The sequence below is a fragment of the Camponotus floridanus genome, unplaced genomic scaffold (assembly GCF_003227725.1).
Source record: "Camponotus floridanus strain SB8 unplaced genomic scaffold, Cflo_v7.5 scaffold140, whole genome shotgun sequence".
Lineage (NCBI taxonomy): Eukaryota > Metazoa > Arthropoda > Insecta > Hymenoptera > Formicidae > Camponotus > Camponotus floridanus.
Window position 1 is genome coordinate 266573 of NW_020229260.1, and position 22275 is coordinate 288847.

Sequence of the window (22275 nt, forward strand, 5' to 3'; positions counted from 1 at the left end):
TAACTTTAAGAAATCAAAAAGAGAAAGGAAGAAATCTGAAAGATTTTATCAATTTTATCCATTATGATAAAATCCTTTAGATTCAATCTTTCAGATTTCTTCCTTTCCCTTTTTGATTTCCTATTATTGTTATATTATTAGCAGTATTGCTAAGCAAAAATAATAAAGTTGATTGTTTAAACAATTTTATTCTATATTCTATTGACAAGCCATTAATCACTATCAGATTCTGATTCTGATAACTGTAAATCATCATTTAAGAGATTATTATCTGTCATAAACAATGTAGGTGAGGCTGTCGTACCATTTAAATAACCTAAAACAAAAATAGAATCAATTAAAATGTAGAAAGTTTTATCAGAGATAAACTTTTAATAAATTCTTAATTAAAAAAACATTAAGAGAAATTTTTTTTTGTTACACTACATATTTACCATTAGTTGTTGTTGGCACTGAAATAGTTTCCGTTTCATAATCACTGCTTGAACTATCAGAACTTGAACTGCTTGAACTGGAATCACTTTCTAAGGTAGTTGATTTTGCATTTGGTGCAGAAATAGTTATGGCTGGTATAGAGGAAGTTAGAGGCATCATTGGTGTTGATAGCACAAAATCATCATTATCAGAACCAATCATTGGTAAGCTAGCCAAGGTTGATTGTCCATTTGATGGTATAGGCACAGGTGAACAACTGAATAAAATTATATTCAATTAGAGTATATTCAATAATTTCTTAAATATTAGATTTATCTAAAAAAAAAGGCAAATATCATAATATATTATATAAAAGAACTTAAATGGCATGCAGTAACCAAATCAATCAGATATAATTGAAAATATGCCTCTATGTAATCTATCTTCTAAAGCATGCTTGATTAGTTGAATTTATTTATTACTTAGATATCATTTTGTTTAATATGCCTAATTTAATATAGAAAACAATTATGCAATAAAATATTTATAAATAAAATAAGAGCCAGCACTTGAACATTCATGCTTTTAATCAGAAATATTAATGTGAAATCTGGTTAACGAGGATAAAAGGTTTTATATGATAATTTTCACATACTTATACATTTGAAACATACTTATTGGTAGATGTACTGGGTGGACTTCTTTTATCATACGGTGATGCCTGTTGTGGACTCTGTTTGGGATGCAATTGAAGTAGAGGTTCCTTCTTTTTCCCACTGATAACTTTGGTTCTTCCATGTGCCCTGCCATATGGAGGGCTTCTTTTAACCTCAACAGGAACAGAGTTACTATTACCATTTCGTTTAGGTTCCGCTCTGAAAATGATACAAGAAAAATGATACATTTGATAAAGTATAAGATGTGATACAATAGACATAATATAATAAAAACGTAATAGACATACCGTGTTTTTTTAACTTGGATATTTGCAGTTAGCTTCTCCAATGTAATATCTCCCGTAGTCTTGTCAAATATTAGAACGTATTCTTTATTATAAGGCCTTTGAGAACCTTTGAACACAGTCTGAGGTGCACCAGCTCCATCTAAATGTGGAACTGTGACTGTTATCGTATTATCTGAACCTACATCGACTTTAGCCACTTTTGAATTTTCGACGCTCGCAGGTTTAAAATCATCTGAAAAAATTATAGATGTGCAATTGATAGTTTGAAAATATCATATTTATTTTTCCTTCTGCTATGCGAAAAAATTCTCATCTGTATTCACATACATTCTTAATTTGACATTGTTCAAATAAATATGTGACAATTAATCACTTCGAAATTATCATACTTACATTTCAAGGTATGAAACTTCGAACTGTTGCTTGTGAAACTCGGCCCGAGTTTGAGTTCGCGGACTTCGGGGCCTAATCCAAGTCGCTCGACCATGCTGACACCTTGCATTTTGTAATCTTTCTTTTATTTTAATAAATGAACTCTATCTAGATATTAAGATGCAGTATTCCTCTTTCTTCGTTCTTTATTGAATGTCACTTGACTTTCCTTGAAAATAATCGAAAGTGTTAAATGCGATATAAATATGTAATGACATATCAATTCACAGATGTGAATTTCAGCACCATTTTGCTTTTTCCAGGAAGTGATCCTGATAGAAATGCGAGTCACGTGACGGGTAATGGAAATTTGCGCCAAATTTAAAAACTTACAGTAGAATAGTTTTTATTTATTCTGGAATCAAGACCGAGAGTGCTCTTATTATTTTAAAATAAATAATATAAATCGACAAATGTTTTAGAATGTATGAATCTGGCGAGCATTGATTTTTCTCTTTCCGAAAATATTGAAGAGACTATAATATATAAAATTTATTAATTAATCATAAATAATTTACATTATTATGTTTATGATTGCGAATGTATTTTGACAGCCAATAAGCGCATTCGATCATCTGTTATCGCACAATTGTAATCGAGCCCAAAGTAATCGGAACCCATGAAAACCATCCATTAGGTGAAAAAGGCGGCTTGGGCTGTAATTCCAGCGGTCCCACTCTCTCTATTGTTTATACATATATATGGATGTATATATATGTACATATCTCGTGTATCGCTATATATATGTATTGTAAGATACGTCGAAAGTCACCGAGTTAGATGTGTGTATGTGTGTCTGTGTATGTTTCGCATTTATCGCCGGTAGTTAGTCGCGCGCTATCGAGATCAATTATCAACTTTCTAACATAAAACGAAATCCGACGACGAATCCAACATCAATTATGGCGCAAGTACGCTATACTCGTAATTTATTCCTACGTGGAATCTGCATTATATACCTGTTCGCATTCCTCAGCTTTTACATACAGATTCCGGGTAAGTATTTATACGTACGTGTCTTTAAGGTATTTGGACTCCAATATTTGGACTCCAATATTTGACCCCCAATATTTGGACTCTGTGTTAATTTTCTATCCTTGTTTCCTTGATTGCACGGGATTTTTTTCTTTCTTTTTATTATTCATATAATATGTTAATTCAAGGAATGTACTTTTTTTTTATATTTACCACGTAAGAAAATTAAAAAAAGAAACAAGAAGATTGCTTATACATTCTTATTTCAAAAACGCTTATGTATGTGTATAGTGAATATAATAATAATTTTTAGAATTTTTATTAACAATTTTTTGCTTATTGTCTAGCAATTAATGATTACGTTTTTTTTTTCGCCGTACGATATATTTTATATATAGGGATTTGAATTATAAGATATAATTTTAAATCATGTATAAATTTCATTGCGGAATGTATATATACATTTATTTTTAGAAAAGTTAAAAAGTAATACTTTAATGTTATTAATATTATAATGTTATTAATTAATATAAAATAGGATTGTATGGCGATAATGGAATCTTACCAGCCAGAACACAAGTGGATCTGAAAGCACGTGCAACATTATTTAATAAACTGAAGCAGAAACCGACATTCTTATGGTTTGCACCATATCTAGGTTTAAATGTAGAATACATGATGGATGTATTATCTCTCGTTGGAATTATTTTCTCTTTTGCAGGGTATGTTATTACATTAAAAAATTGTAAGATTAAAAACATTTAAAAAATAAATTTAATTATATAGAACATAATACAAAATATATAGAACATAATACAAAATATAATATTAATATAATATAATTTAATTATATTATAATTATATAGCAGACTCATTAATACTTGAAATTATATTTCTTACAGATTTATTTCGCAAAAGTTTTGTATTGCGCCAATATTTGCAGGACTGTGGGCCTTATATTATTCTTTATATCAGATTGGTCAAACATTTATGTGGTTTCAATGGTAAGTTTTGTAATGTTTTAATTATATAATTTTGCAGTTATCGTAAAATTATTAGATTTCCAATACTGCAAACTCTAATATTTCTTCCCAAATGTATCCTATTATGCTATTATTGATATTTATTTAAATATTTTACATATATATATATATATATATATATATATATATATATAACATATAAATCTAGTTTCAATCTACATTATCTCTCAATGACAAAGATTATATTACTATCGATTTATTAAATATTATCAACTGTTATAATCTTCTAGATAATTAAATTTTACACACATTCAAATTCTATATGTGTAAAATATTAAAAAATAAAATATATATAATTTATTCATTTATCTATGATTTGATTGCTTAATAATTTAATTTCTGTTTTTCTAATTTATACAGGGATATTTTATTATTGGAAGTCGGATTCCTGTGTATACTTGTAGCACCATTTTGGTATTCTCATCGTGGAAAATCAAGCACTCCGAGCGATGCTGTGACATTCTGGACCGTGCGTTGGTTACTTTTCCGTTTGATGTTTGCTAGTGGAGTAGTAAAACTTACCTCAGATTGTCCACTATGGTGGAAATTAGATGGTAAAAATTTTTATAAAATTCAATATATAAAAATAATGTTATGCATTATTTATGGAATATATTTTACTATGTTTTGTAGCTCTAAATGTCCACTTTGAATCTCAATGTATACCTACTCCTTTGGCATGGTATGTACATCACTTGCCAACATGGTTTCTTCGATTATCCACTGTTGCTGCAAACGTAATCGAGCTTGCAGTGCCGTTCTTATTTTTCTTCCTGAATAGGAAAGTGAGAATAATAGCATTTTATTTGCAGGTATGTTTTAGCTCTATAATACCTTTATATAATAAGCTAGAATATCTACAAACTCATAAATAATGATTTATTATCATTATAATATTTCTCTAATATTTCAGGTATTTTTGCAAATCTGCATAATTGCCACTGGAAACTATAATTTCTTCAACTTCCTAACGATTTGTTTATGCATATCCTTACTGGACGATCAATTTTTCTACAAACGAAAATCTAAGAATGATAAGTCTCGTGTTATAAATTATTTCTCGACATTAATATGTATATTGGTTTATGGAGGAGTTATATATGGAACACATATTTATTATAATCTTAGACTAACAGACAATGGGACTATTCAATCTGATATCGGTATTTTATTTTATTGATAATAATTGAATAATTTAATCTAGAATGTACATTTATTGATAATAATTGTTTTTTTTCATAGCATTTACAAAAAAACAATTTGATTATGCTCTGATTCGCGTAGTATCGCTTTCTATATATATTGGTATAGCATCTCTTGGATTGACGGCAGTGGATTCGATAAGTAATTCTATTATGACAAAAGGGACACGTAATAAAATCACAACAACAATAGTTACGATTTTCTATACCATTGCAGTGTGCTTGATTTTTGCTATAAGCCTTGTAAGTACAACAATTCTGATTTATCTATTATTTCTAATTACTAAACTTTTAAAACAAAACACATAATACATCATGCATACACATAAAGACATAAAATATTTGCAGGTACCATATTCCACTTTGCATACTTTTACAATTCTATCGAAAAATTCGACGACAACCGTTCAATTGAAACAGATGTATGCAAAGGTGGAGCATCTTCATTTAGTGAACAGTTATGGATTATTTCGTCGTATGACAGGAGCCGAAGGTAGACCAGAAGTTATAATAGAAGGAAGTGATAGTATTGATGGACCTTGGAAGGAATACGAATTTTTATACAAACCAGGAAACGTTAACAACTCATTACCATTTGTTGGTAAGATATATTCATATGTATATCTGTATATTCTATATTTATTTATTGTTTTGATGTAAAATGCATTATTTTGGAGCTAATTATCAATACTATGTATCTTGCAGCACCTCATCAACCTCGTCTCGACTGGCAAATGTGGTTCGCTGCATTAGGTACATATAAACAAAATCCATGGTTAATGTCACTAACTTATCGTTTATTGACTGGGCAGCCCGAAGTACTGGCTCTAATAAATACTGTCGAAAGTCCATTTCGAGATAGACCACCAAAATATATCAGAGCTAGTCTTTATTATTATCATTATGCACCATGGAGCCAAACGTAAATATTTTACAAGATAAATATATATAATTTATTACATATATTTTATCGATAATGTTCCCACATATAGGACAAATCCTAATGCTTGGTGGGTCAGAGAGAAAGAAGGGGAATATTTCCCGATATTCAGCCGGGATCATCCGCCATTTATCGACTATATAAAAAAAATGAAGGTTGTTCAAGACAAGCCCGATTTTAAAATCGTAAATGAACCACTTAAATTAATTTTGGACAACTTGAGATCTTTAGTCGGTAAGATAGAAGCGAGTTTATTTTTGTGGGGAGTCTTTACAGCCGGATGTACAGTCATTGTAACAAGTTACAGCAATTCGGTGTCAAAAAAGAAATAATGATCGAACGTTAATCTTTATAAAAACTTAAAACATAATAAAACTAAAAGTTATAGTGTTAACAAAATAGAGCACACGCAAATTGTAATATATATATACTAACTAAATGAGGATTATGTACATGCATATAGTGTAACTTAAACACAGGTACTTTCTGCATGTAAAATATACATTTTCATTTCTTCTTTTCATCTAATAGATCTCTATCAGACAATACTAATCATTATATCGTGTATAATAATGTATCATGTATGACGCGTATTCAATAAATCTTTGCTCTAAAATATTATAATATATAAATATCTTAAAAGAAAGGAGCATATTATTTTATATAAATTAACATTTTTAATATATATATATATATAATGGATAATATGTTAAAGTGCATTTTATTATGTCTCTTGTTTATATTTGCATTTGTTTATAGTTACATGTTCTAAAATAATCTATTTTATTACTTTGCAAGATTAAGTTTGCGATTCTAAATAATATGTAATACTTGACTCTATATCATTGTACAACTGATATTATAGTACTTATTAATTTTAAAAACGTACAATATATAATAACATTTATAATAAAACAAAAAAGAAATTATTTATCATGAAAATAAAAATTATACTTTTATATATATATATATATATATATATATATATATATATATAGATTATATATATATATATATATATATATATATATATATATATATAGATAATATATAGATATACATATATACATATATATATATATATATATATGTGCAATATACTTTTTTACTTATTGTTATTGCATTTTTTCTAATATTTTACAAAAAAAGAAATTACATCTTTCGCTTAACATTAATTCTAGAAATTGTAAATAAGTTACATAAAATTATACTTAGTTAAATACTACTTTCTTATGGACATTAAAATTTAAGCTGTAATTTTCCTAAAATTTATAGTTATAATTTTATATTCTATAATATATATATATCGTAGAGAGAGAGAGAGAGAGAGAGAGAGAGAGAGAGAGAGAGAGAGAGAGAGAGAGAAAGAAAGAAAGTAGAAGTTCACATACATGTTTGTAATTTATATATATATATATATATATATATATATATATATATATATGTGTGTATGTACAAAATATACTCTTCCATTCTCACTTATCACTAATCATCACAGTTATTATGTAACACAATACGAATAATTTTCGACAGATTATATTTATAATAAATAAAAAAATTAATCTTACATAAGTTTATTTTAATATAAAATAAAAAAAAAAGAATATAACACATATATATTTATGTTAAAATGTTTTTTAACTTTGTATTGTTTTAATGATATCAAGAATTAAATATTATTTTGCGCGATAATTTTATATTTTTTATAAACTACTTTGCAACTACGTAGTATGGGAGAATCTGCAGTTTCGTCGGAATCAATATTAAAACTGCTACTAGCAAAAATATAGTTATTTGTTTTCTTATTCAATTTTACAGGGTTGACCTCTTCAAGTTTTCTTTTTTTTGTAACAGTTTTCTGATTCTCTTCCTTTGTTAAAAATATGCGTTCTGGTCCACTTAGTTCCAACATCGTGTTTGATAAACCTATGGGAAGTTTAAATAATTGCAATAGACGAGTTTGCAGCAATTGATATTCAACGCTTTCTGTTATAGGACAATCGGTCGTTATTTGTTCTATTTCTTGTTGCTCATCTTTGAACAATATTTTAGATCTATTTTGATATTCATACAACAATTTCCAAAGAAGCAAATTCTTGAGACCTAATAAAGTTGGTCGGTTCGGCATAATTATACCACTGAATAGCTTTTCTTCATTATCTTCATCATTAATATATTCAATATTTATAGGTGTTTGCAATTTATTCAAGCATTTTTTTTTATTACAATTTGTTAATTCCAAATCATTCATAATATCCGTAACATGGTATTCTGGTGTAGTGTTTATTTTATCAAAAGAGAGATTGCACTCTAATAATTTATATACATTCATATGTTGTTCATCACATTCATAATAATCACTTATTAACAATTCACTAAATTTGTGAAATTGAATTTCTTCCTCAATACTAATAAAAGCATGTATATAAGGATTTACAGAGAATTCTGTAGGTACATCGATAAGAAATTTTTCATTATCATTTATCAATTCACAATCTATAGATTGATTTTTACTCTTTATCTTCTTTGTCCTTATATATCCATCAAATGGTAATGGTGGTATAAAAGAATTTTCGTTAACTTTTTCAATACAACCAAACATTTGCATTCTGAATTTTTCTATTTGCTCATGATTTTGTATTCCATTATTTCTTATATTTATGTATTCTTTCAAAGAAACCAAAAGTTGTTTCTCTTGTTTATTCAGAGGCGCGTGATTCTGAAAACCATTTGAAAAATCAAGATTGGCATTTAATTGGTTCAATGTATTGTACAATCTTCTAGTATCATAAGCGAGCTGATTTGAATCATAAGATTTTTGAGAGTTAATAGTTTCTAAAGGAGGTAAACTAAGAATTTCATATAGTCTTAGTTGAATATCATCCATATGTATAATCTTATGTTTTTTAAGCTTATATTTTGAAATCTGTTTAGATAAAGATGGCCTAGGTATATCGTCAAAAGAAATATTTTTGCTCATGTATTTTACTATTGCGTTAAATCGATGTCTCACTTGTGTTCTTGATTTCTTGGAAAAATATGTAGCTATCTTGGACCAATCGTTATTATAATTTTTGTGCAAACGAAGCAATTTTTCGTCATCGTCGATTGTCCACATGTTATCATTCATATTTTCTATTATCGTCTGGTAGCGTGCGCTGAGTTGAATAGAAGATCGATGAGGCATCACAATGTTTGAGATCTTAGGGAAATCCGTGCCGTATTTTTCTACCGCGTTCAGGAGAGTTTTTGTTTCCAAATAATTCCATCTGCCTTTCTTCAAATGCGGTGCTTTCCTGTACATCCATCGGGTGTAAATCTGCTGCTTAGTTCTATGCCGCATATGATTAGCAACTTCGGCCCAAGGAATATAATCTCCGATCTTGAGGTGGTTTATAATATTCGCGAGGAATTTATCTTCTTCGGTAGTCCAAGCACATCCCGAGAACGGTATCTTCTTAATGGTATTATATCTGATGAAACTTTGATAAGCGCTACGATTTGTTCCTAACAAGAGTGTAATGGTATCCCAATCCTGATATTTACATTTTTTGGCATATTGCAATAATTTATTATCTTCTGCACTTGTCCACTCGCTCTTGTTAAAATCCGGATGCAAATATACATTCCACATGACTTCGCATTCGCGTGGTGAATGCTTATCGTCGAAATCCTCACTGGAAATTTTGTGCCAATCAAACTCTTTCTCACCGACCGTTCCTACCATTTCCTTAAAATTTCTAGGCAATACAATCTTTTCAGCTTGATTGCTTGATGTTTCTTTACAAGATTTATCAATTTCATTGTTAAATTTTGAAGACAATACAGATTCAATAGCTTCATTGTGTATAGCTTTTATAAGTTTTTCTCTGTCTCTTTCTGTCCAACGACTCGGCTTTCTAAGAGATGCCAGGAACAACTCACCGCGAGATTCCTTTACTTTCGTGTCATAATTCTTGGGTGCTTTAAAGTGATTCTTATCCTTAAAATATGGCATGCCAACATGATTGACTGAAATTCTATCAACAGTACATAAATTTGATCTGTCACGGGAAATCATCTTTTCATCCAATTCCTTTACCTTCCTCTCACACTCTTGTAGCAAAGTGATCAAGTTTTTCTTAACCATCATCAGGCCTGTGATCAATTTTTCATTTATCTCGTAGGCGTTTAGCGACTTCTCGTCCTCCTTCTTATAGATATACTTAAAATCTTCATCGTCACTTTCCTCAAAATTAATCGAGGGACTGCTAGATCGCGAATCATTAGAAATAAACTGTTGTTGCGAATTGCTAGTTGTAGGCAAGGACAAAACTGCGGTCAGAGCTTCAATATCAGCCTGAATATCAGAATCATCAGATTCGCTCATGATGAACGGAGATTTCTTCGCACGTTTTTCTTAATATATCTTCTATCTCTGTGGCACACAAAATGAAGAATCAAATACAATAACGCGTTTAATCGCATTCAACAATAAACAAAAAAATAAACTTACATACCAATAGCGATCAGACGTGCAATTTGTCTTCAAGTCAAAACTGGAACATTAGAAACTGGAAGAAAGTTCTCCCGTATAACACGTCACCTAATTATAAACACCGAACAATTTGTCAATATCATTGTTGAATGAAATTGCAAAATTGATGTTCAAATCGCTCACTCGTTTATTTAGTGTACGTATAATCAAGAATAGCATGAAATCAGAAATCGTGCACATTTCCTCCCGATTTTTCAAATCATTGTCCGTCTCTTTATATCATATTTATTAGCTCTGAAAAAAAAACACGTGTCATTGAAACTATCGGATGAAGGAACAAATCAAAACATGAAAATTGAAAGGTGTATCCCGCGCATATACAGTAGTATTAGTCGCAGACACCGTTATTTTTCACATGCACACACGTACATACTTTATCGCGATAAGAGGTATTATATATTAAACAAACAAACAAGAAATAGGTAATGTTAAGAGAAATAAATGATAATTGTCAAATTTATTATTTCTGTCGTGTCAATAAATTATTATATCAATATCAATAATATTTGTTGCAATAAATTGATTCGTTGTTTCAATCTCTTTATAAAATTAAATTCTTTTCCCGTATATTTAATATTAGTTATAACTGTATATGTGCTCTCCTATATATTTATATATATATTTCTTCTAATATTTAACGTATCGTGCATATTATGTACAAGATATAATTAAAAAAGTAAAAAATTTATACGAGAATCTTCGGAAAAACATCTTACGAGTACGAACCTGTCAAAAGCAATCGTGTACATACAATTGGCTATCGAATAAAAAATGTCTGAGGTCTTGAAAATGTTCCTTCATCCTGCAGGACGAACAAGATAATAAAAAAGATCAATTTTCATATTACTTTTATATCTTTTAATTGTCACATGAATATTTGGACACAATACCAAAGAACTTGAACCAACGAACTCGTTCGCACATGCGATGGCAGTGGGTGCCAACATCCATGCGGGGGTGGCTTGCAAATACAAATTTGGGATGCGTTCGAAAATTCTACCCGTAGGATAAAGTACCCACGGATCGGCCAATCAAAACGAAGAAATACTTACTCCTCTCGTCCTTCGATTGACCAATTCCACACTACTCTATCCCACGTGTAGGATTTCCTAACGCACCCCTACGTCGTCCAGACTATAGCAATCGAGCAGCGGATAGGTTGGGTTCTCCCAGTCTGCGATCGTGTGCGGTGTTTGTATAATAGGTTACGCTGCGCGAAGTGACATTTGTCGCTTGTAAATATCACTCGTGCCGCAATGTGCAGCGAACGGTCGGGTCGCCCGCTCTCGTAGCCGTCTCCCGCCGCGTCGAGACCAGGGGACGAGCGGACTCTGCGACGTCTCCGTCGAAGCTCACTCGACGCGCCGACCGATCTCGTGTGCGAGTGGTGTGGTGAGGTTATGACGTGCGAGTCTGTGCGAGCCGAGATCCGTCAATCGTGATCCGCAAGTCGTGCGTGTGTGGCCGTCGTGCGTGGCCGATGTTTATTGTCGCACCCTCTTCTCCTCGGCGCAGCAAAGGTAAATCGCGGGCCCGGTCGCGGCGACGGCGTCGCGCCGCGTGCGTGCGTGCGTTTTCGACGCACCGCGACGCGCCGCGACGCCGTCGCCACCACCGCCACCGCACGCTCCCGCGAGCTGACAAGACCCTAACCTCTCCTCTTCCCCGTTCGCTCTCGCGCCCGATCGCGCCTCCCGCAGCTTGTTGTTTTCGTCCGCCGCGGCACGTTACCGAGAACCCACGTCGCGCTCTCCTCCCCCCTCCCCCTCCCCTCCCCTCCCTCTACTCTCGACGCTCCGTCGTGTTCTCTTATCCCCCGCGATAGTTCTCCGCGCTCGCGCTCGCGGTCCCGCTTGTGTTTATCGCCTTCTGCTCCAATGTTATGCATATCCCTCGCGTCAGTCGCGGAGATGACATAGGTGTATCGTTAATCTCGGCGAGCACGGCGCGACTCCTCGAGTTTTGCGAAAACCCGCACGAAAATGGATTCTATGGATGTCACGATGGCATTTTAAATGTGTGTTGATAGTGGAATTGCGTGAGTTGTCGATAGTTGTTATTAGTTGTCCTGTCCCTCGAAGATGCGGGAAATTGGCTTCGAACTTTTCTCTCCCGTGGCTCTTTGACGTTCCTATGGTGTTTGTAGAGAAATTTGTTGATGTAACATCCAGCATGTGTGTGTGTGTTGTGTGTTGTTTAAGAGCCATTGCGTAGTGGGCACTGTGTTGGTAAGTTGACTTGACTTGCAGAAACATGTGGATTTGTTTTGTGATTCTCTGATGATGAAGAGACCTACACTCAGTTTTTCTCTCGACTCTTGCTATTATTTTTATCATTCATACCTTAAGTTGCAATGTATGAGGGAAGCTTGTTGATTTAATTTGGTTTTAATATTGCAAGAAACATGTTTATTATATGACATGCTATGTGTGCACATATCAACAATTTGAAGCATACATATGCAAGTTTAATCTAATTTATACATTATAAATTTATAGTAGCTCCAAAATGTTATTTATAAATGAAAAATATTTGATATTGTATACAAGATATACACATTTTTATATTTAAAGTTATAGCTCTGTATAGTTTTATATTTTATATTCTATTATTATTTTATATTCTAATATATCATTTTTTCCTCTTCTTTCTGTGAAAAAAATATCTCATTTTAAATATAAAGAATTTATTTGATATAAATGATTAAGAAGAGATGTACATATTTTATATTTAAAGTAATAGATCTGTATAGTATTATATTTTACATTTCACTTTTCCTATTCTTTCTTTAAAAAAATATCTTATTTTAAATGTAAAAAGTATAGAGACAAATATAAAAAGAGAGAAAGAGAGAGAAGGAGAAAGAGAAGATACGCAACAGAGCTGATTTTATATTGCCTGAAAAATGAAACATTTATATATTAAAGTAGATACATATATCTTTCAATTAAAAATAAAATACAATTGTGCAATAAAGTATAATTGTGCAATTTTATTTTTTTAAAAAGATTAATATTAAAATAATCAAGTTAATAGTTATTATTTGAAAATCAAATATTAGAAGTTTAAAGAAAAATTTGCTACTAAGATTATTTGTAATCAATCTTTTGTCTTAAAACACTGATTATTAACAAATTAAAAGTTTTTCTATTATTTATATATTTAATATATAAATGTATATGTCTGTATGTATGTATGTATGTATGTATGTATGTATGTGTGTGAATTATTGAGGCAAATATCATTTGTTTTTCTCATAATTCATCTTCATGATTAGAATTTGTAATGTTATCCATAATTAATGTTATCTTCAACACCAATTAATTTGTGTGAATAAATAATATATCTAGTGGGATATATTTCAGAATATGAACGATTATTACCGCCTCAGATATGACATTAAGTGGCACCAGTAGTCAGAAATTACAATGATTGGTGCAGCCTGTAGTTTGGAAGATGCGTGTCAGCGGGCTCAGGTATGTAATAAAGTTTTTGAATTGTAATCCATCGATATATAGCCATTGCTATGAAATTATCATTCTACATTATTTACATTCATTTAATGATTCATTGTTCATCGCACTATTTACAGGATATGGTTAATCAAGTGTCCAGATGTTGGAAGAATGCACTAGGTTCGGATTCTTTGGCCTTAATATCAAATAAATCATTGCCCTCTCAAAAAAAAGAACAGAATCACTCCAGGCATAGTATCCAATCCAAACTCACCAGACTTTATTTTGAAGAACTCTCCAAGGTTCCTCATGCAACTCCAGATTCAGTTTTGGTATATTCACTTTTTACACATTTCTTTTATTAAATTCTTAATTCTTAATATAATATCATAAATATGATATTGTGCTTATATTTTTATACATAAAATGTTGTATTTTAAATGTTATACAGAATAATCTTGAGAATGAGTGTGATCTTTTGGGGCGGTTAGTGCAACGAGAAGGTTTACATACATTAATTGTTAATCTCTATGCTGGTAATAAAGGATACTCATTAGCTGTAAGAAATAGGTAAGTATTTTCTAATGTTAATTATCTTTCTAAAAACATCAACAATCTGAGAAATGCCGAACAGTTATAATAGTTTAATATTCTTTTTCAGTCAGTGGTGATAATATTATACCACAATGTATAAATTATGAAAAAAAGTTTTAAGATTTTTTTATGATTAACTACATTTAAAAACTATAGTTTATAAACCATAATTATATTTAAACTTTGGGTTTCTAGCTTTTTTTTAAATGTTATTGTATGATTGCCGGTTCTACGTTACAAAATTATTTTAATTTATTGTTAGTGCTAATTGTAATATGTTAAGAATTTTAATTGGGCCAAGTTTAAGATTATTTAAGATAACATTTAATATTTATATCAAATAAATGCATTTTATATGTAATTACTCTATTAAAATGAAAATTAAATCCTTAAATTTTTATATAGAATTGATTATTAATATATAGATTTTTTCTTTCTCAATATAGTGATAAAGGGAATCAGTATGATAAAAATTCATTACTAGCTGAGACTCAACTCATGGGTTACGAACAGGGTGAACTACTTTCGTGCATAGATAATGGCCAACTGCCGGCTATGTTAGCCGAACAACTAGAATCCAATTATTCACATTTATTTTATGATGGCTGCATAATTGCTGAAGTCCGAGATTATCGAAAGTCATATTCTCACAACAGAGCCGAAGTTCATCATGTACTTCTTAAACCTACGACGCAGGTAAAATTTGATCATTAAATATAACCAATAAAGAATAATATTTTATTAGATAAAAAATTCTTGGATTATACACGTATTTCCTTAGAAAAACTAGATACTTAAGAGTTGAGAAACACTAGTGTTTTTATAATATAATACTTACAATCTATCATTTTCAATAATGTTTATTCACACTTGAGTTGAAGTAAAGGTTTATATTGGCTTGAATATTATAGATAAAGAATAACACAATATAAGAATGATTCCTATAATTGTAAAAATAAAAATAATATATTACTATTGTGTGCAATGTAATTTATTCTATAATATATAAATTGAAATTACTTATTGAACATAATTTAAATTAAATTTGGAAAATTTTTGTTTATATATGCAGAGTGTACTTTCGGATGTATCGACGCTTACGAATGACGGAGATTGGAGTCATGAGGAGCGGTTAATGTTGGAATCACATTTAGTGGCAGCTACCCAAGGACCTCTGTGCTTAGATCCAAATCCTATTCCCACCTTAGCTAGTACAAGAATTAAACAGTCTAAATCATTACTTACTGATCATCAACTCATGCGACAAGCCAAAAAGTTTTCTCAGGTAATATTTTAGTTTAAAATTTATCTACAGTTTAATATAAATTAATATTTAAGAAATTAACATGTAATTAAAAAGAGAAATTTGTTCAAATACAAAAAATAACTATGGAATATATTAAATGGAATAATATTTAAATAACATATGAAGGAATATATTATTTATATACACTGTTTACCATATGTGCCATATCTAATTTGCAGCAATAAACATTGTATTGCTTTATTTTAGGTCACAGTCAATCGAAAAAGAAAATTGGAACAATTGGCTCAGCCAGAAGGACAAACAATACAGGACTTAATGCAGAAATTCCGTGCAAAAAGAAGAGGATTAGCGACAAACACTGCCTGCCCACCGCCTTTTCTCACAAGCCCTCCTCTGCTTCCACCATCTTCAGCAATCGAAGTTTTAAGGTTCGTATGACAATACATATCTTTTCTTTTGCATTATTTATAACGCTTTTTTTTTTCACTTTTTTTCTTTACATTTTTTACTGTAAAATATCAGCGAAATTAATTAGCAATGACATTTGATTAGATATGCAAAAGCATACGAACGGCCACAAGATACGATAGACTGCACGCCACAAGTTATAGAAGAATATATATTAGAACCTGCGGAAACTAAAGATTATATAAAGCTCTCGATTCTTCAAAGACCCGCTACTTCCGAGTACCTTGGAGAACTTTATATGGATAAAAATCATGAGGGCGATGAGGGAAAGAAAAATGGTTCTTCTTGTCGGTATGTAGCATTGACATCTAAATAGATAGGCGGAGCATTAACTACCGATTAAGACGAGGAGATATTCGCGATAAGGAGACACTCCATGAACTTCGATTGAAATCGGTTATCCCCAATCATTATCGGGAATAACCAATAATAATCAATTAATGATTCGATTTCATTGACATCAAAGTTCAGCTCGCATGTGTTGTGTAAAATTATGTTATGAATAATGTCATATTATTTTTATATTTATTTATACATATATTACTTTATATATAACTTTATAAGAAATTATTATAAGAAATAAAATTAAATTTAAAAAATATAAATAAATATAAATATAAGTAAAATAATAATAATAATATAAATGCTATTTAAAATATATATAAAATTATTTGTGTGTTAGAAATTTTTTCTAAATAAATTCTTTAAACATTTCTGTGATCTGAAGATCTGGTTGAGAATCGGTGATATCAATAGAATCGCCATGTTAAATTGTGCCGAATATGATCGAACATTGACCGAAGTTCATGCACTACTCCCTTATTGTATTTATCAGTTATTCTTCTCAAAAGGCTTCATTTATCTATTCAGATATCAGTGATATATATATATATATATATATATATATATATATATATATATAAATTTCTATTTAGATAATTTTTTGCTCAAAAAATACAATCATTTGTCAATAATGTTGAATTTATTTTCTAGGTTTACATTAGGTACCAGAGCTGTGGCTAATCATTATTATCAGCAGTTTAAAGAAATATTCACAGAGGAGGGTAGGAAGAATGTGAGAATAAGACATATTATAACAGGACAAACTCGTATTGCACCTAGCGGAATGCAGCGAGCACATCAGCAGGTATATATCATATTTTTTAATAGTTTCTAATCAATTATTTTATTTTAAATGTTCTTTTCTTCTTAATTTTTTTTCAGTTGCAACATGCGAAATTAACGGCTCGACAATTGCAACAAATTCAATCGCAACAAATAGCACAACAGGTATGAATGATAAACAAAATAAAATTTATTTAAATATTTCTCTTGATAATATAAAAATAGAAAAATATATAAACGTATATATCGTAAACTCTTATTAATAATTGAGCAATGTTTTGTCTTACAATCATGTAAAAATTTCCAGCAAATCCGCACGCAGATTTTGTCACGGGCTCAAGGGCAATTAAATTTGACTGGTCAAGTAGCCTCGATGAAGGCTATGACAGAAGCCACCAGCTCTGTACAAAATAATCTATCGTGTGTGGATTCGGCAAATATGCCACAAGTTATTCCGCAGAATGACGCTACCGTATTGAGCTCAGGACAGTCTTTAGCCAATGGTAGCCTCAATGCGTCGACTTCTGTACAAGTTGATAATCCCGCAATGGCAATAGCGGATAATACTTGTAATGGTTCTGGTATTCTGGTCTTTCAACAGAAGTCGAGTGGTACTATTAATAACGCGACATCTACTAATGTTCCAGTTTTGGTGAGTTTTTATTTGTTTTTCTGTATTTCTCGATACACAGAGATTGAATTTAAATCCATAGTATATAAAATAGATAAATATGCAATAATGCACAATGTTACATTAAACTTAGGAGGATTAATGAGAATATTTTTTTTTACTTAATTTTATAATTTTTCATATATCTTGTTAAATTTTTTATTTAAAATTTACAGCAAGCGCAATTGCAAGCAGGAACACAGAATTGTATAGGTGAAACTGCCAATCAGAATCAAAATGAGCCGCCGTTTAAGAAGCATTCTACTAATCCGGCAATAAATGCTCTTGCTACTTCCCTCATGAATTCCGCGCATCAGTACCAACAACAAGTCGCAGGTAGTTACTATCACATTTCAATCAGAAATTACTTTCACGTTTTTTCTTCATATATTTTATCCACGATACTTGTGCGGATTCATAATTTGATATTGCATTTTGCATATCTTGCAGCCAATGCTGCAGCCGCAGCTATGAACAACAATGCGCAAGCTTCAAACAAGTCAAGCAATCCCGCGATTCGTAGTTTATTAAATAGCACTCCTGTGAATTTGGCTCAACAGAAAGTTCAACCCCGAAAGATTTCTCTCAATGCTTCCATCCCATCCAGAGTTTTTAGTCATGGCAACGTGATCAATGTACCTAGCACTACGGGTCAAGTATGTTTAGTAATATAATTTATTAATAATAATTTATCATCTTGCTATTTATATTCTATTTATATCTTATATGCGTCTACACATACACATAATTGAAGTGGATATGTTTATTGTGATATATCAATCAAACATATGTAATTAATAATCATTTTACATATTTAATCTTTTTTTATATTAGTTAATTATTTGATAGTTTATATGATATAAAATGTATATTTAAATGACCGCTTATATCTGAACAATATTTTAGGTACGTGTGAGTTTAAATTCTGCTTTGACTGGACAGCTAGGATGTAAACAACAACCATTAAAAACAACCACTGTAAGACTCGCACGAGTGCAGGATCCCACGTCTACCCTTGGTTTATCAATGCCAGGACTTTCGGCTATGCTTGCTGGTATAGTAAACAATATCTATAGATTATAAAAGATGTTTTATAACAATAAGAAGTGCAATAGTTTTTTTCTAAAAATTAATTTGTTATAAATTAAAAAACTTGTATATATTTGATTACATTGATTTATATACAATGTTAAAACTTCAATTCACAAAATTTGGAATATTAAGTATAAATTAGACTACACTTTAAATGAATTTCTTTTAATCGTTAATGTATACATGATTCATTCGAATAGGCACGCCATCGGCAGACAATCCTATACCCGGGATGAATTCGACTTCGTCACTGCTCGAACGGCTCACTGCTTCTTCCAGTCAGAGTAGTCAACCAGCGAGTCCAATGACAAGTCCGTCGCCGACTAACGTAAATCTACAAGGCGTAAACCTCACTAGTCTGCCGAATTCTATTAATGGCCTGCAAAACGTTCAGGTTGTTTAAGACGACTGTTAAATTATTATATACAAATTGTTTATGATTGAAATATACTATGTCTATCGGTTTTGCGATAGGTATCGTTTTCGGGTTTGTCGCAACCCATTACGATGTCATTTACGATGTCTCCAAGCTCTGCAGGCACACCCGTCATCGTCTCTCTGCCTATATCGTCCGCTACAAATACCTGCACGACAGTCTCGAGCGTTAGTATCGATCTCTTTATATAGATAATTCTTTTATTCATTGCAAAATAGATTTATGAATTAACAATGATGAATAGAATATTTGTTTATGCGTATATGTGTAGAGAATATAAGTTCTCTTTCAGTATGAAATATTTTAACACATGCTAACTAGATAGCTATTGATTGTATATGTTTATTGAACTGGAAAAATTATTACGAGATATGCAAAATATAGATGATTGATAATAATATATAGTAATGTAAATAATTTATAAATATTGTTGAAACGTTATATATTATTTCAGATGATGGCTGCAACTGTCGTTACGACAGCTATTGCTGGGAGTACACCAACAGTAGTGATCGCAAATCCTGCCAATCCAGCTCATTTGTCTTTACCAATTGGTAATATATTTTATATATATATATATCGCTGCTTGAACTTATTCCTTATCCTCATTCTTTTTGTGCTAAATATTTATGTTTTTAAAAAATGATAATTGTTTTCTTACAAAACTTTCTATAATTTTATAATTACAAAAAATTTTTTATAAACTAATTTTCATTATTTTGTAATATGATGTAGAAAAATTTGACACATTTGTAAGAAAATTTTAAATTATAAAACCTATTTAAAAAATTTAAGATTCTTTATGTCTATATAAGATGCATGCCTTGAAAGTATAGATGCCTTCAAGATTTACATATTTATCTTGTTATATAAATACAATATCTAACATTTATATATGATATTTAATATTTCATTGATCATATGCATTTCAGCCCAAATAATACCATCTGTAAAAGGATTGTTGCAGCAAAATATAAGGAGTAATAATGCAGTAACTCTCGCACAGGTATTAATCTAACAATTAAAAAACTACATTTTTTATACATATTACTTTAATTATAAATACTTAAAAAATTGCACAATTTTTTATACACATTACGTTATACATTATGTTATTACAATAACAGAGTGCACACATTACAAAGTACAAAACTATAATTATAAAAAATAAACAATCTTTGTATTACATTTTATAAATATATATCTAGTCCAATATTGTGTGCAACTACCAAGAAATGTGTTCCAAATATTTTATAATAATTAATGTTATATATCATTAGGGAGGACAAGCAATCCAGCTCATTGGATCTCAAAGGCCGCGATTTAATCATATGACTCGTCAAGTACAATCGAATCAAGTTAAATCAGCTGTCTTATCGAATCAGCTGATGACAGTTGCCAAAACAGTAACGGCGAGTCAGTTGATATTGTCTGGTAGCAAACAAGTATTAACTCCCATAATGGGTAAGTCTGCAATTTCGAATTTTTATGGAAGCGGATTACGATCAAAGCTTTTTTTCCATAATATTTCATACACTTATGATATTTATGTATAAATTTTGTACATATATGCAGCCGCGACGAAACCTGTGCTTATGGCGTCACAGACGACGCCTTCTTCCCAAGTAGTACCTGTTAATAAACAAACTCTATTGACAAAATCCTTGCATGCCAGGGCTTCAACTGGTCAATGCAGCCAGCAAACGCAAAGTCTCGGAGTGACTACTCTATCGCAACAACAAGTATGTACGAATTATATATTAAGAGATTGGCTCTGAATAGATCTCTTTTAAAATAAAATAATACTTTTATTAGAGAAAGGAGAAAGAAAGAGAAAGATGAAATATTACGTATATTAATTTATAACAATAGATAAACTATAAAAATAATAGTCCATAAAAATTTATATAGAACAATATTTAGAATTAATTTAATGAACATTTCCATAAGCATATTTATATTTACTTAAAGGTTCAGCTATATCACTGCACAAAAGGTAAGGAACATTTATTCTGATTTTATAGCTTCAGCAATTACAACAATGCCTGGCTGCACAACAGCATAAAGTTGCCGTCGCGGCGGGAAATTCTCAAAATAGAACTCAAATTGAAGCTCAGAGAAATTCCACGTCTGCCCCTGGGGAAGATCCCGCCTGAACATGTTCAAATAAATGATAATTTTATGATCATGTTACGTCGAAATAATTGGAGCCCGCCTAGAAGAAATGTAATTAGGCATTTATATTAAGATCGAATTTGAGATTATGAATATTCGCGTACGAAAATGTATGATGAATTTTATCTCTCTTGAATTATGTCCACTTTTATTAGAAAGAGATTTTACTCGCGAACGATTTGCGTTTGCCAACAGAGAGAATAAATATATAAATATTTTACCAGATTAATATCGTAATGCTATTACGCCAATGTGCAATAAAATTGTTTCTGTCAATCCCGCCTTAAACGTTACTTTAGGAAGGTTTCAATTATTGTACATATGACTTATACATACGATATGATTCGTTTTATATTAAAAATGTAATAAATATCTCAGTTTTTTATTGATCTTTATCCCTTTTCATACCATAATTAAAATTTTTCAATTAATTATCGTGTTCTTATTTTATCTCAAAGTAAAGGACAAGAATGATATCATTTGATA

At 30.7% G+C, this 22275-nt stretch overlaps 4 protein-coding genes across 9 annotated transcripts; 2 read left to right on the forward strand and 2 right to left on the reverse strand.

The window, feature by feature from the left end:
* Positions 1-93: 93 nt before the first annotated feature.
* Positions 94-2066, reverse strand: LOC105250231 (ell-associated factor Eaf). Its single transcript, XM_011256211.3, has 5 exons — positions 1772-2066; positions 1379-1610; positions 1089-1289; positions 435-691; positions 94-316 (listed from the first exon to the last, which is right to left on the reverse strand). Exons 1-5 carry the CDS (start codon positions 1878-1880, stop codon positions 213-215), a joined length of 903 nt encoding a protein of 300 aa, XP_011254513.1. The 5' UTR covers positions 1881-2066; the 3' UTR covers positions 94-212.
* A 411-nt stretch (positions 2067-2477) lies between these two features.
* On the forward strand, positions 2478-6591 carry LOC105250232 (lipase maturation factor 2). Its single transcript, XM_025406385.1, has 10 exons — positions 2478-2806; positions 3324-3507; positions 3688-3789; positions 4189-4382; positions 4462-4640; positions 4742-4991; positions 5071-5273; positions 5379-5631; positions 5736-5952; positions 6023-6591. The coding sequence occupies exons 1-10, from the start codon at positions 2713-2715 to the stop codon at positions 6300-6302; spliced, it is 1956 nt and encodes a 651-aa protein (XP_025262170.1). The 5' UTR covers positions 2478-2712; the 3' UTR covers positions 6303-6591.
* Positions 6592-7615: 1024 nt separating this feature from the next.
* LOC105250240 lies at positions 7616-11638 on the reverse strand. Of its 3 annotated transcripts, none has more exons than XM_025406373.1 (5): positions 11560-11638; positions 11234-11309; positions 10631-10741; positions 10470-10555; positions 7616-10387 (listed from the first exon to the last, which is right to left on the reverse strand). In XM_025406373.1, exon 5 carries the CDS (start codon positions 10337-10339, stop codon positions 7640-7642), a length of 2700 nt encoding a protein of 899 aa, XP_025262158.1. In that variant the 5' UTR covers positions 10340-10387; positions 10470-10555; positions 10631-10741; positions 11234-11309; positions 11560-11638; the 3' UTR covers positions 7616-7639. The 3 variants fall into 3 exon arrangements, with proteins under 3 accessions (XP_025262158.1, XP_025262157.1, XP_025262156.1); XM_025406372.1 differs by lacking the exon at positions 11560-11638 and adding an exon at positions 11398-11500; XM_025406371.1 differs by lacking the exon at positions 11560-11638 and having other exon boundaries at positions 11234-11500.
* Positions 11639-11784: 146 nt separating this feature from the next.
* On the forward strand, positions 11785-22162 carry LOC105250233 (transcription factor SPT20 homolog). Of its 4 annotated transcripts, none has more exons than XM_011256214.3 (21): positions 11785-12027; positions 13873-13983; positions 14100-14294; positions 14414-14532; positions 15003-15252; positions 15629-15841; positions 16070-16251; positions 16376-16582; positions 17285-17438; positions 17516-17581; positions 17724-18068; positions 18263-18422; positions 18537-18742; positions 18993-19140; positions 19379-19572; positions 19653-19781; positions 20069-20168; positions 20547-20620; positions 20895-21078; positions 21190-21356; positions 21639-22162. In XM_011256214.3, exons 2-21 carry the CDS (start codon positions 13936-13938, stop codon positions 21768-21770), a joined length of 3273 nt encoding a protein of 1090 aa, XP_011254516.1. In that variant the 5' UTR covers positions 11785-12027; positions 13873-13935; the 3' UTR covers positions 21771-22162. The 4 variants fall into 4 exon arrangements, with proteins under 4 accessions (XP_011254516.1, XP_011254519.1, XP_011254517.1 ...); XM_011256217.3 differs by having other exon boundaries at positions 21586-21769; XM_011256215.3 differs by lacking the exon at positions 11785-12027 and adding an exon at positions 12293-12524.
* Positions 22163-22275: the final 113 nt, after the last annotated feature.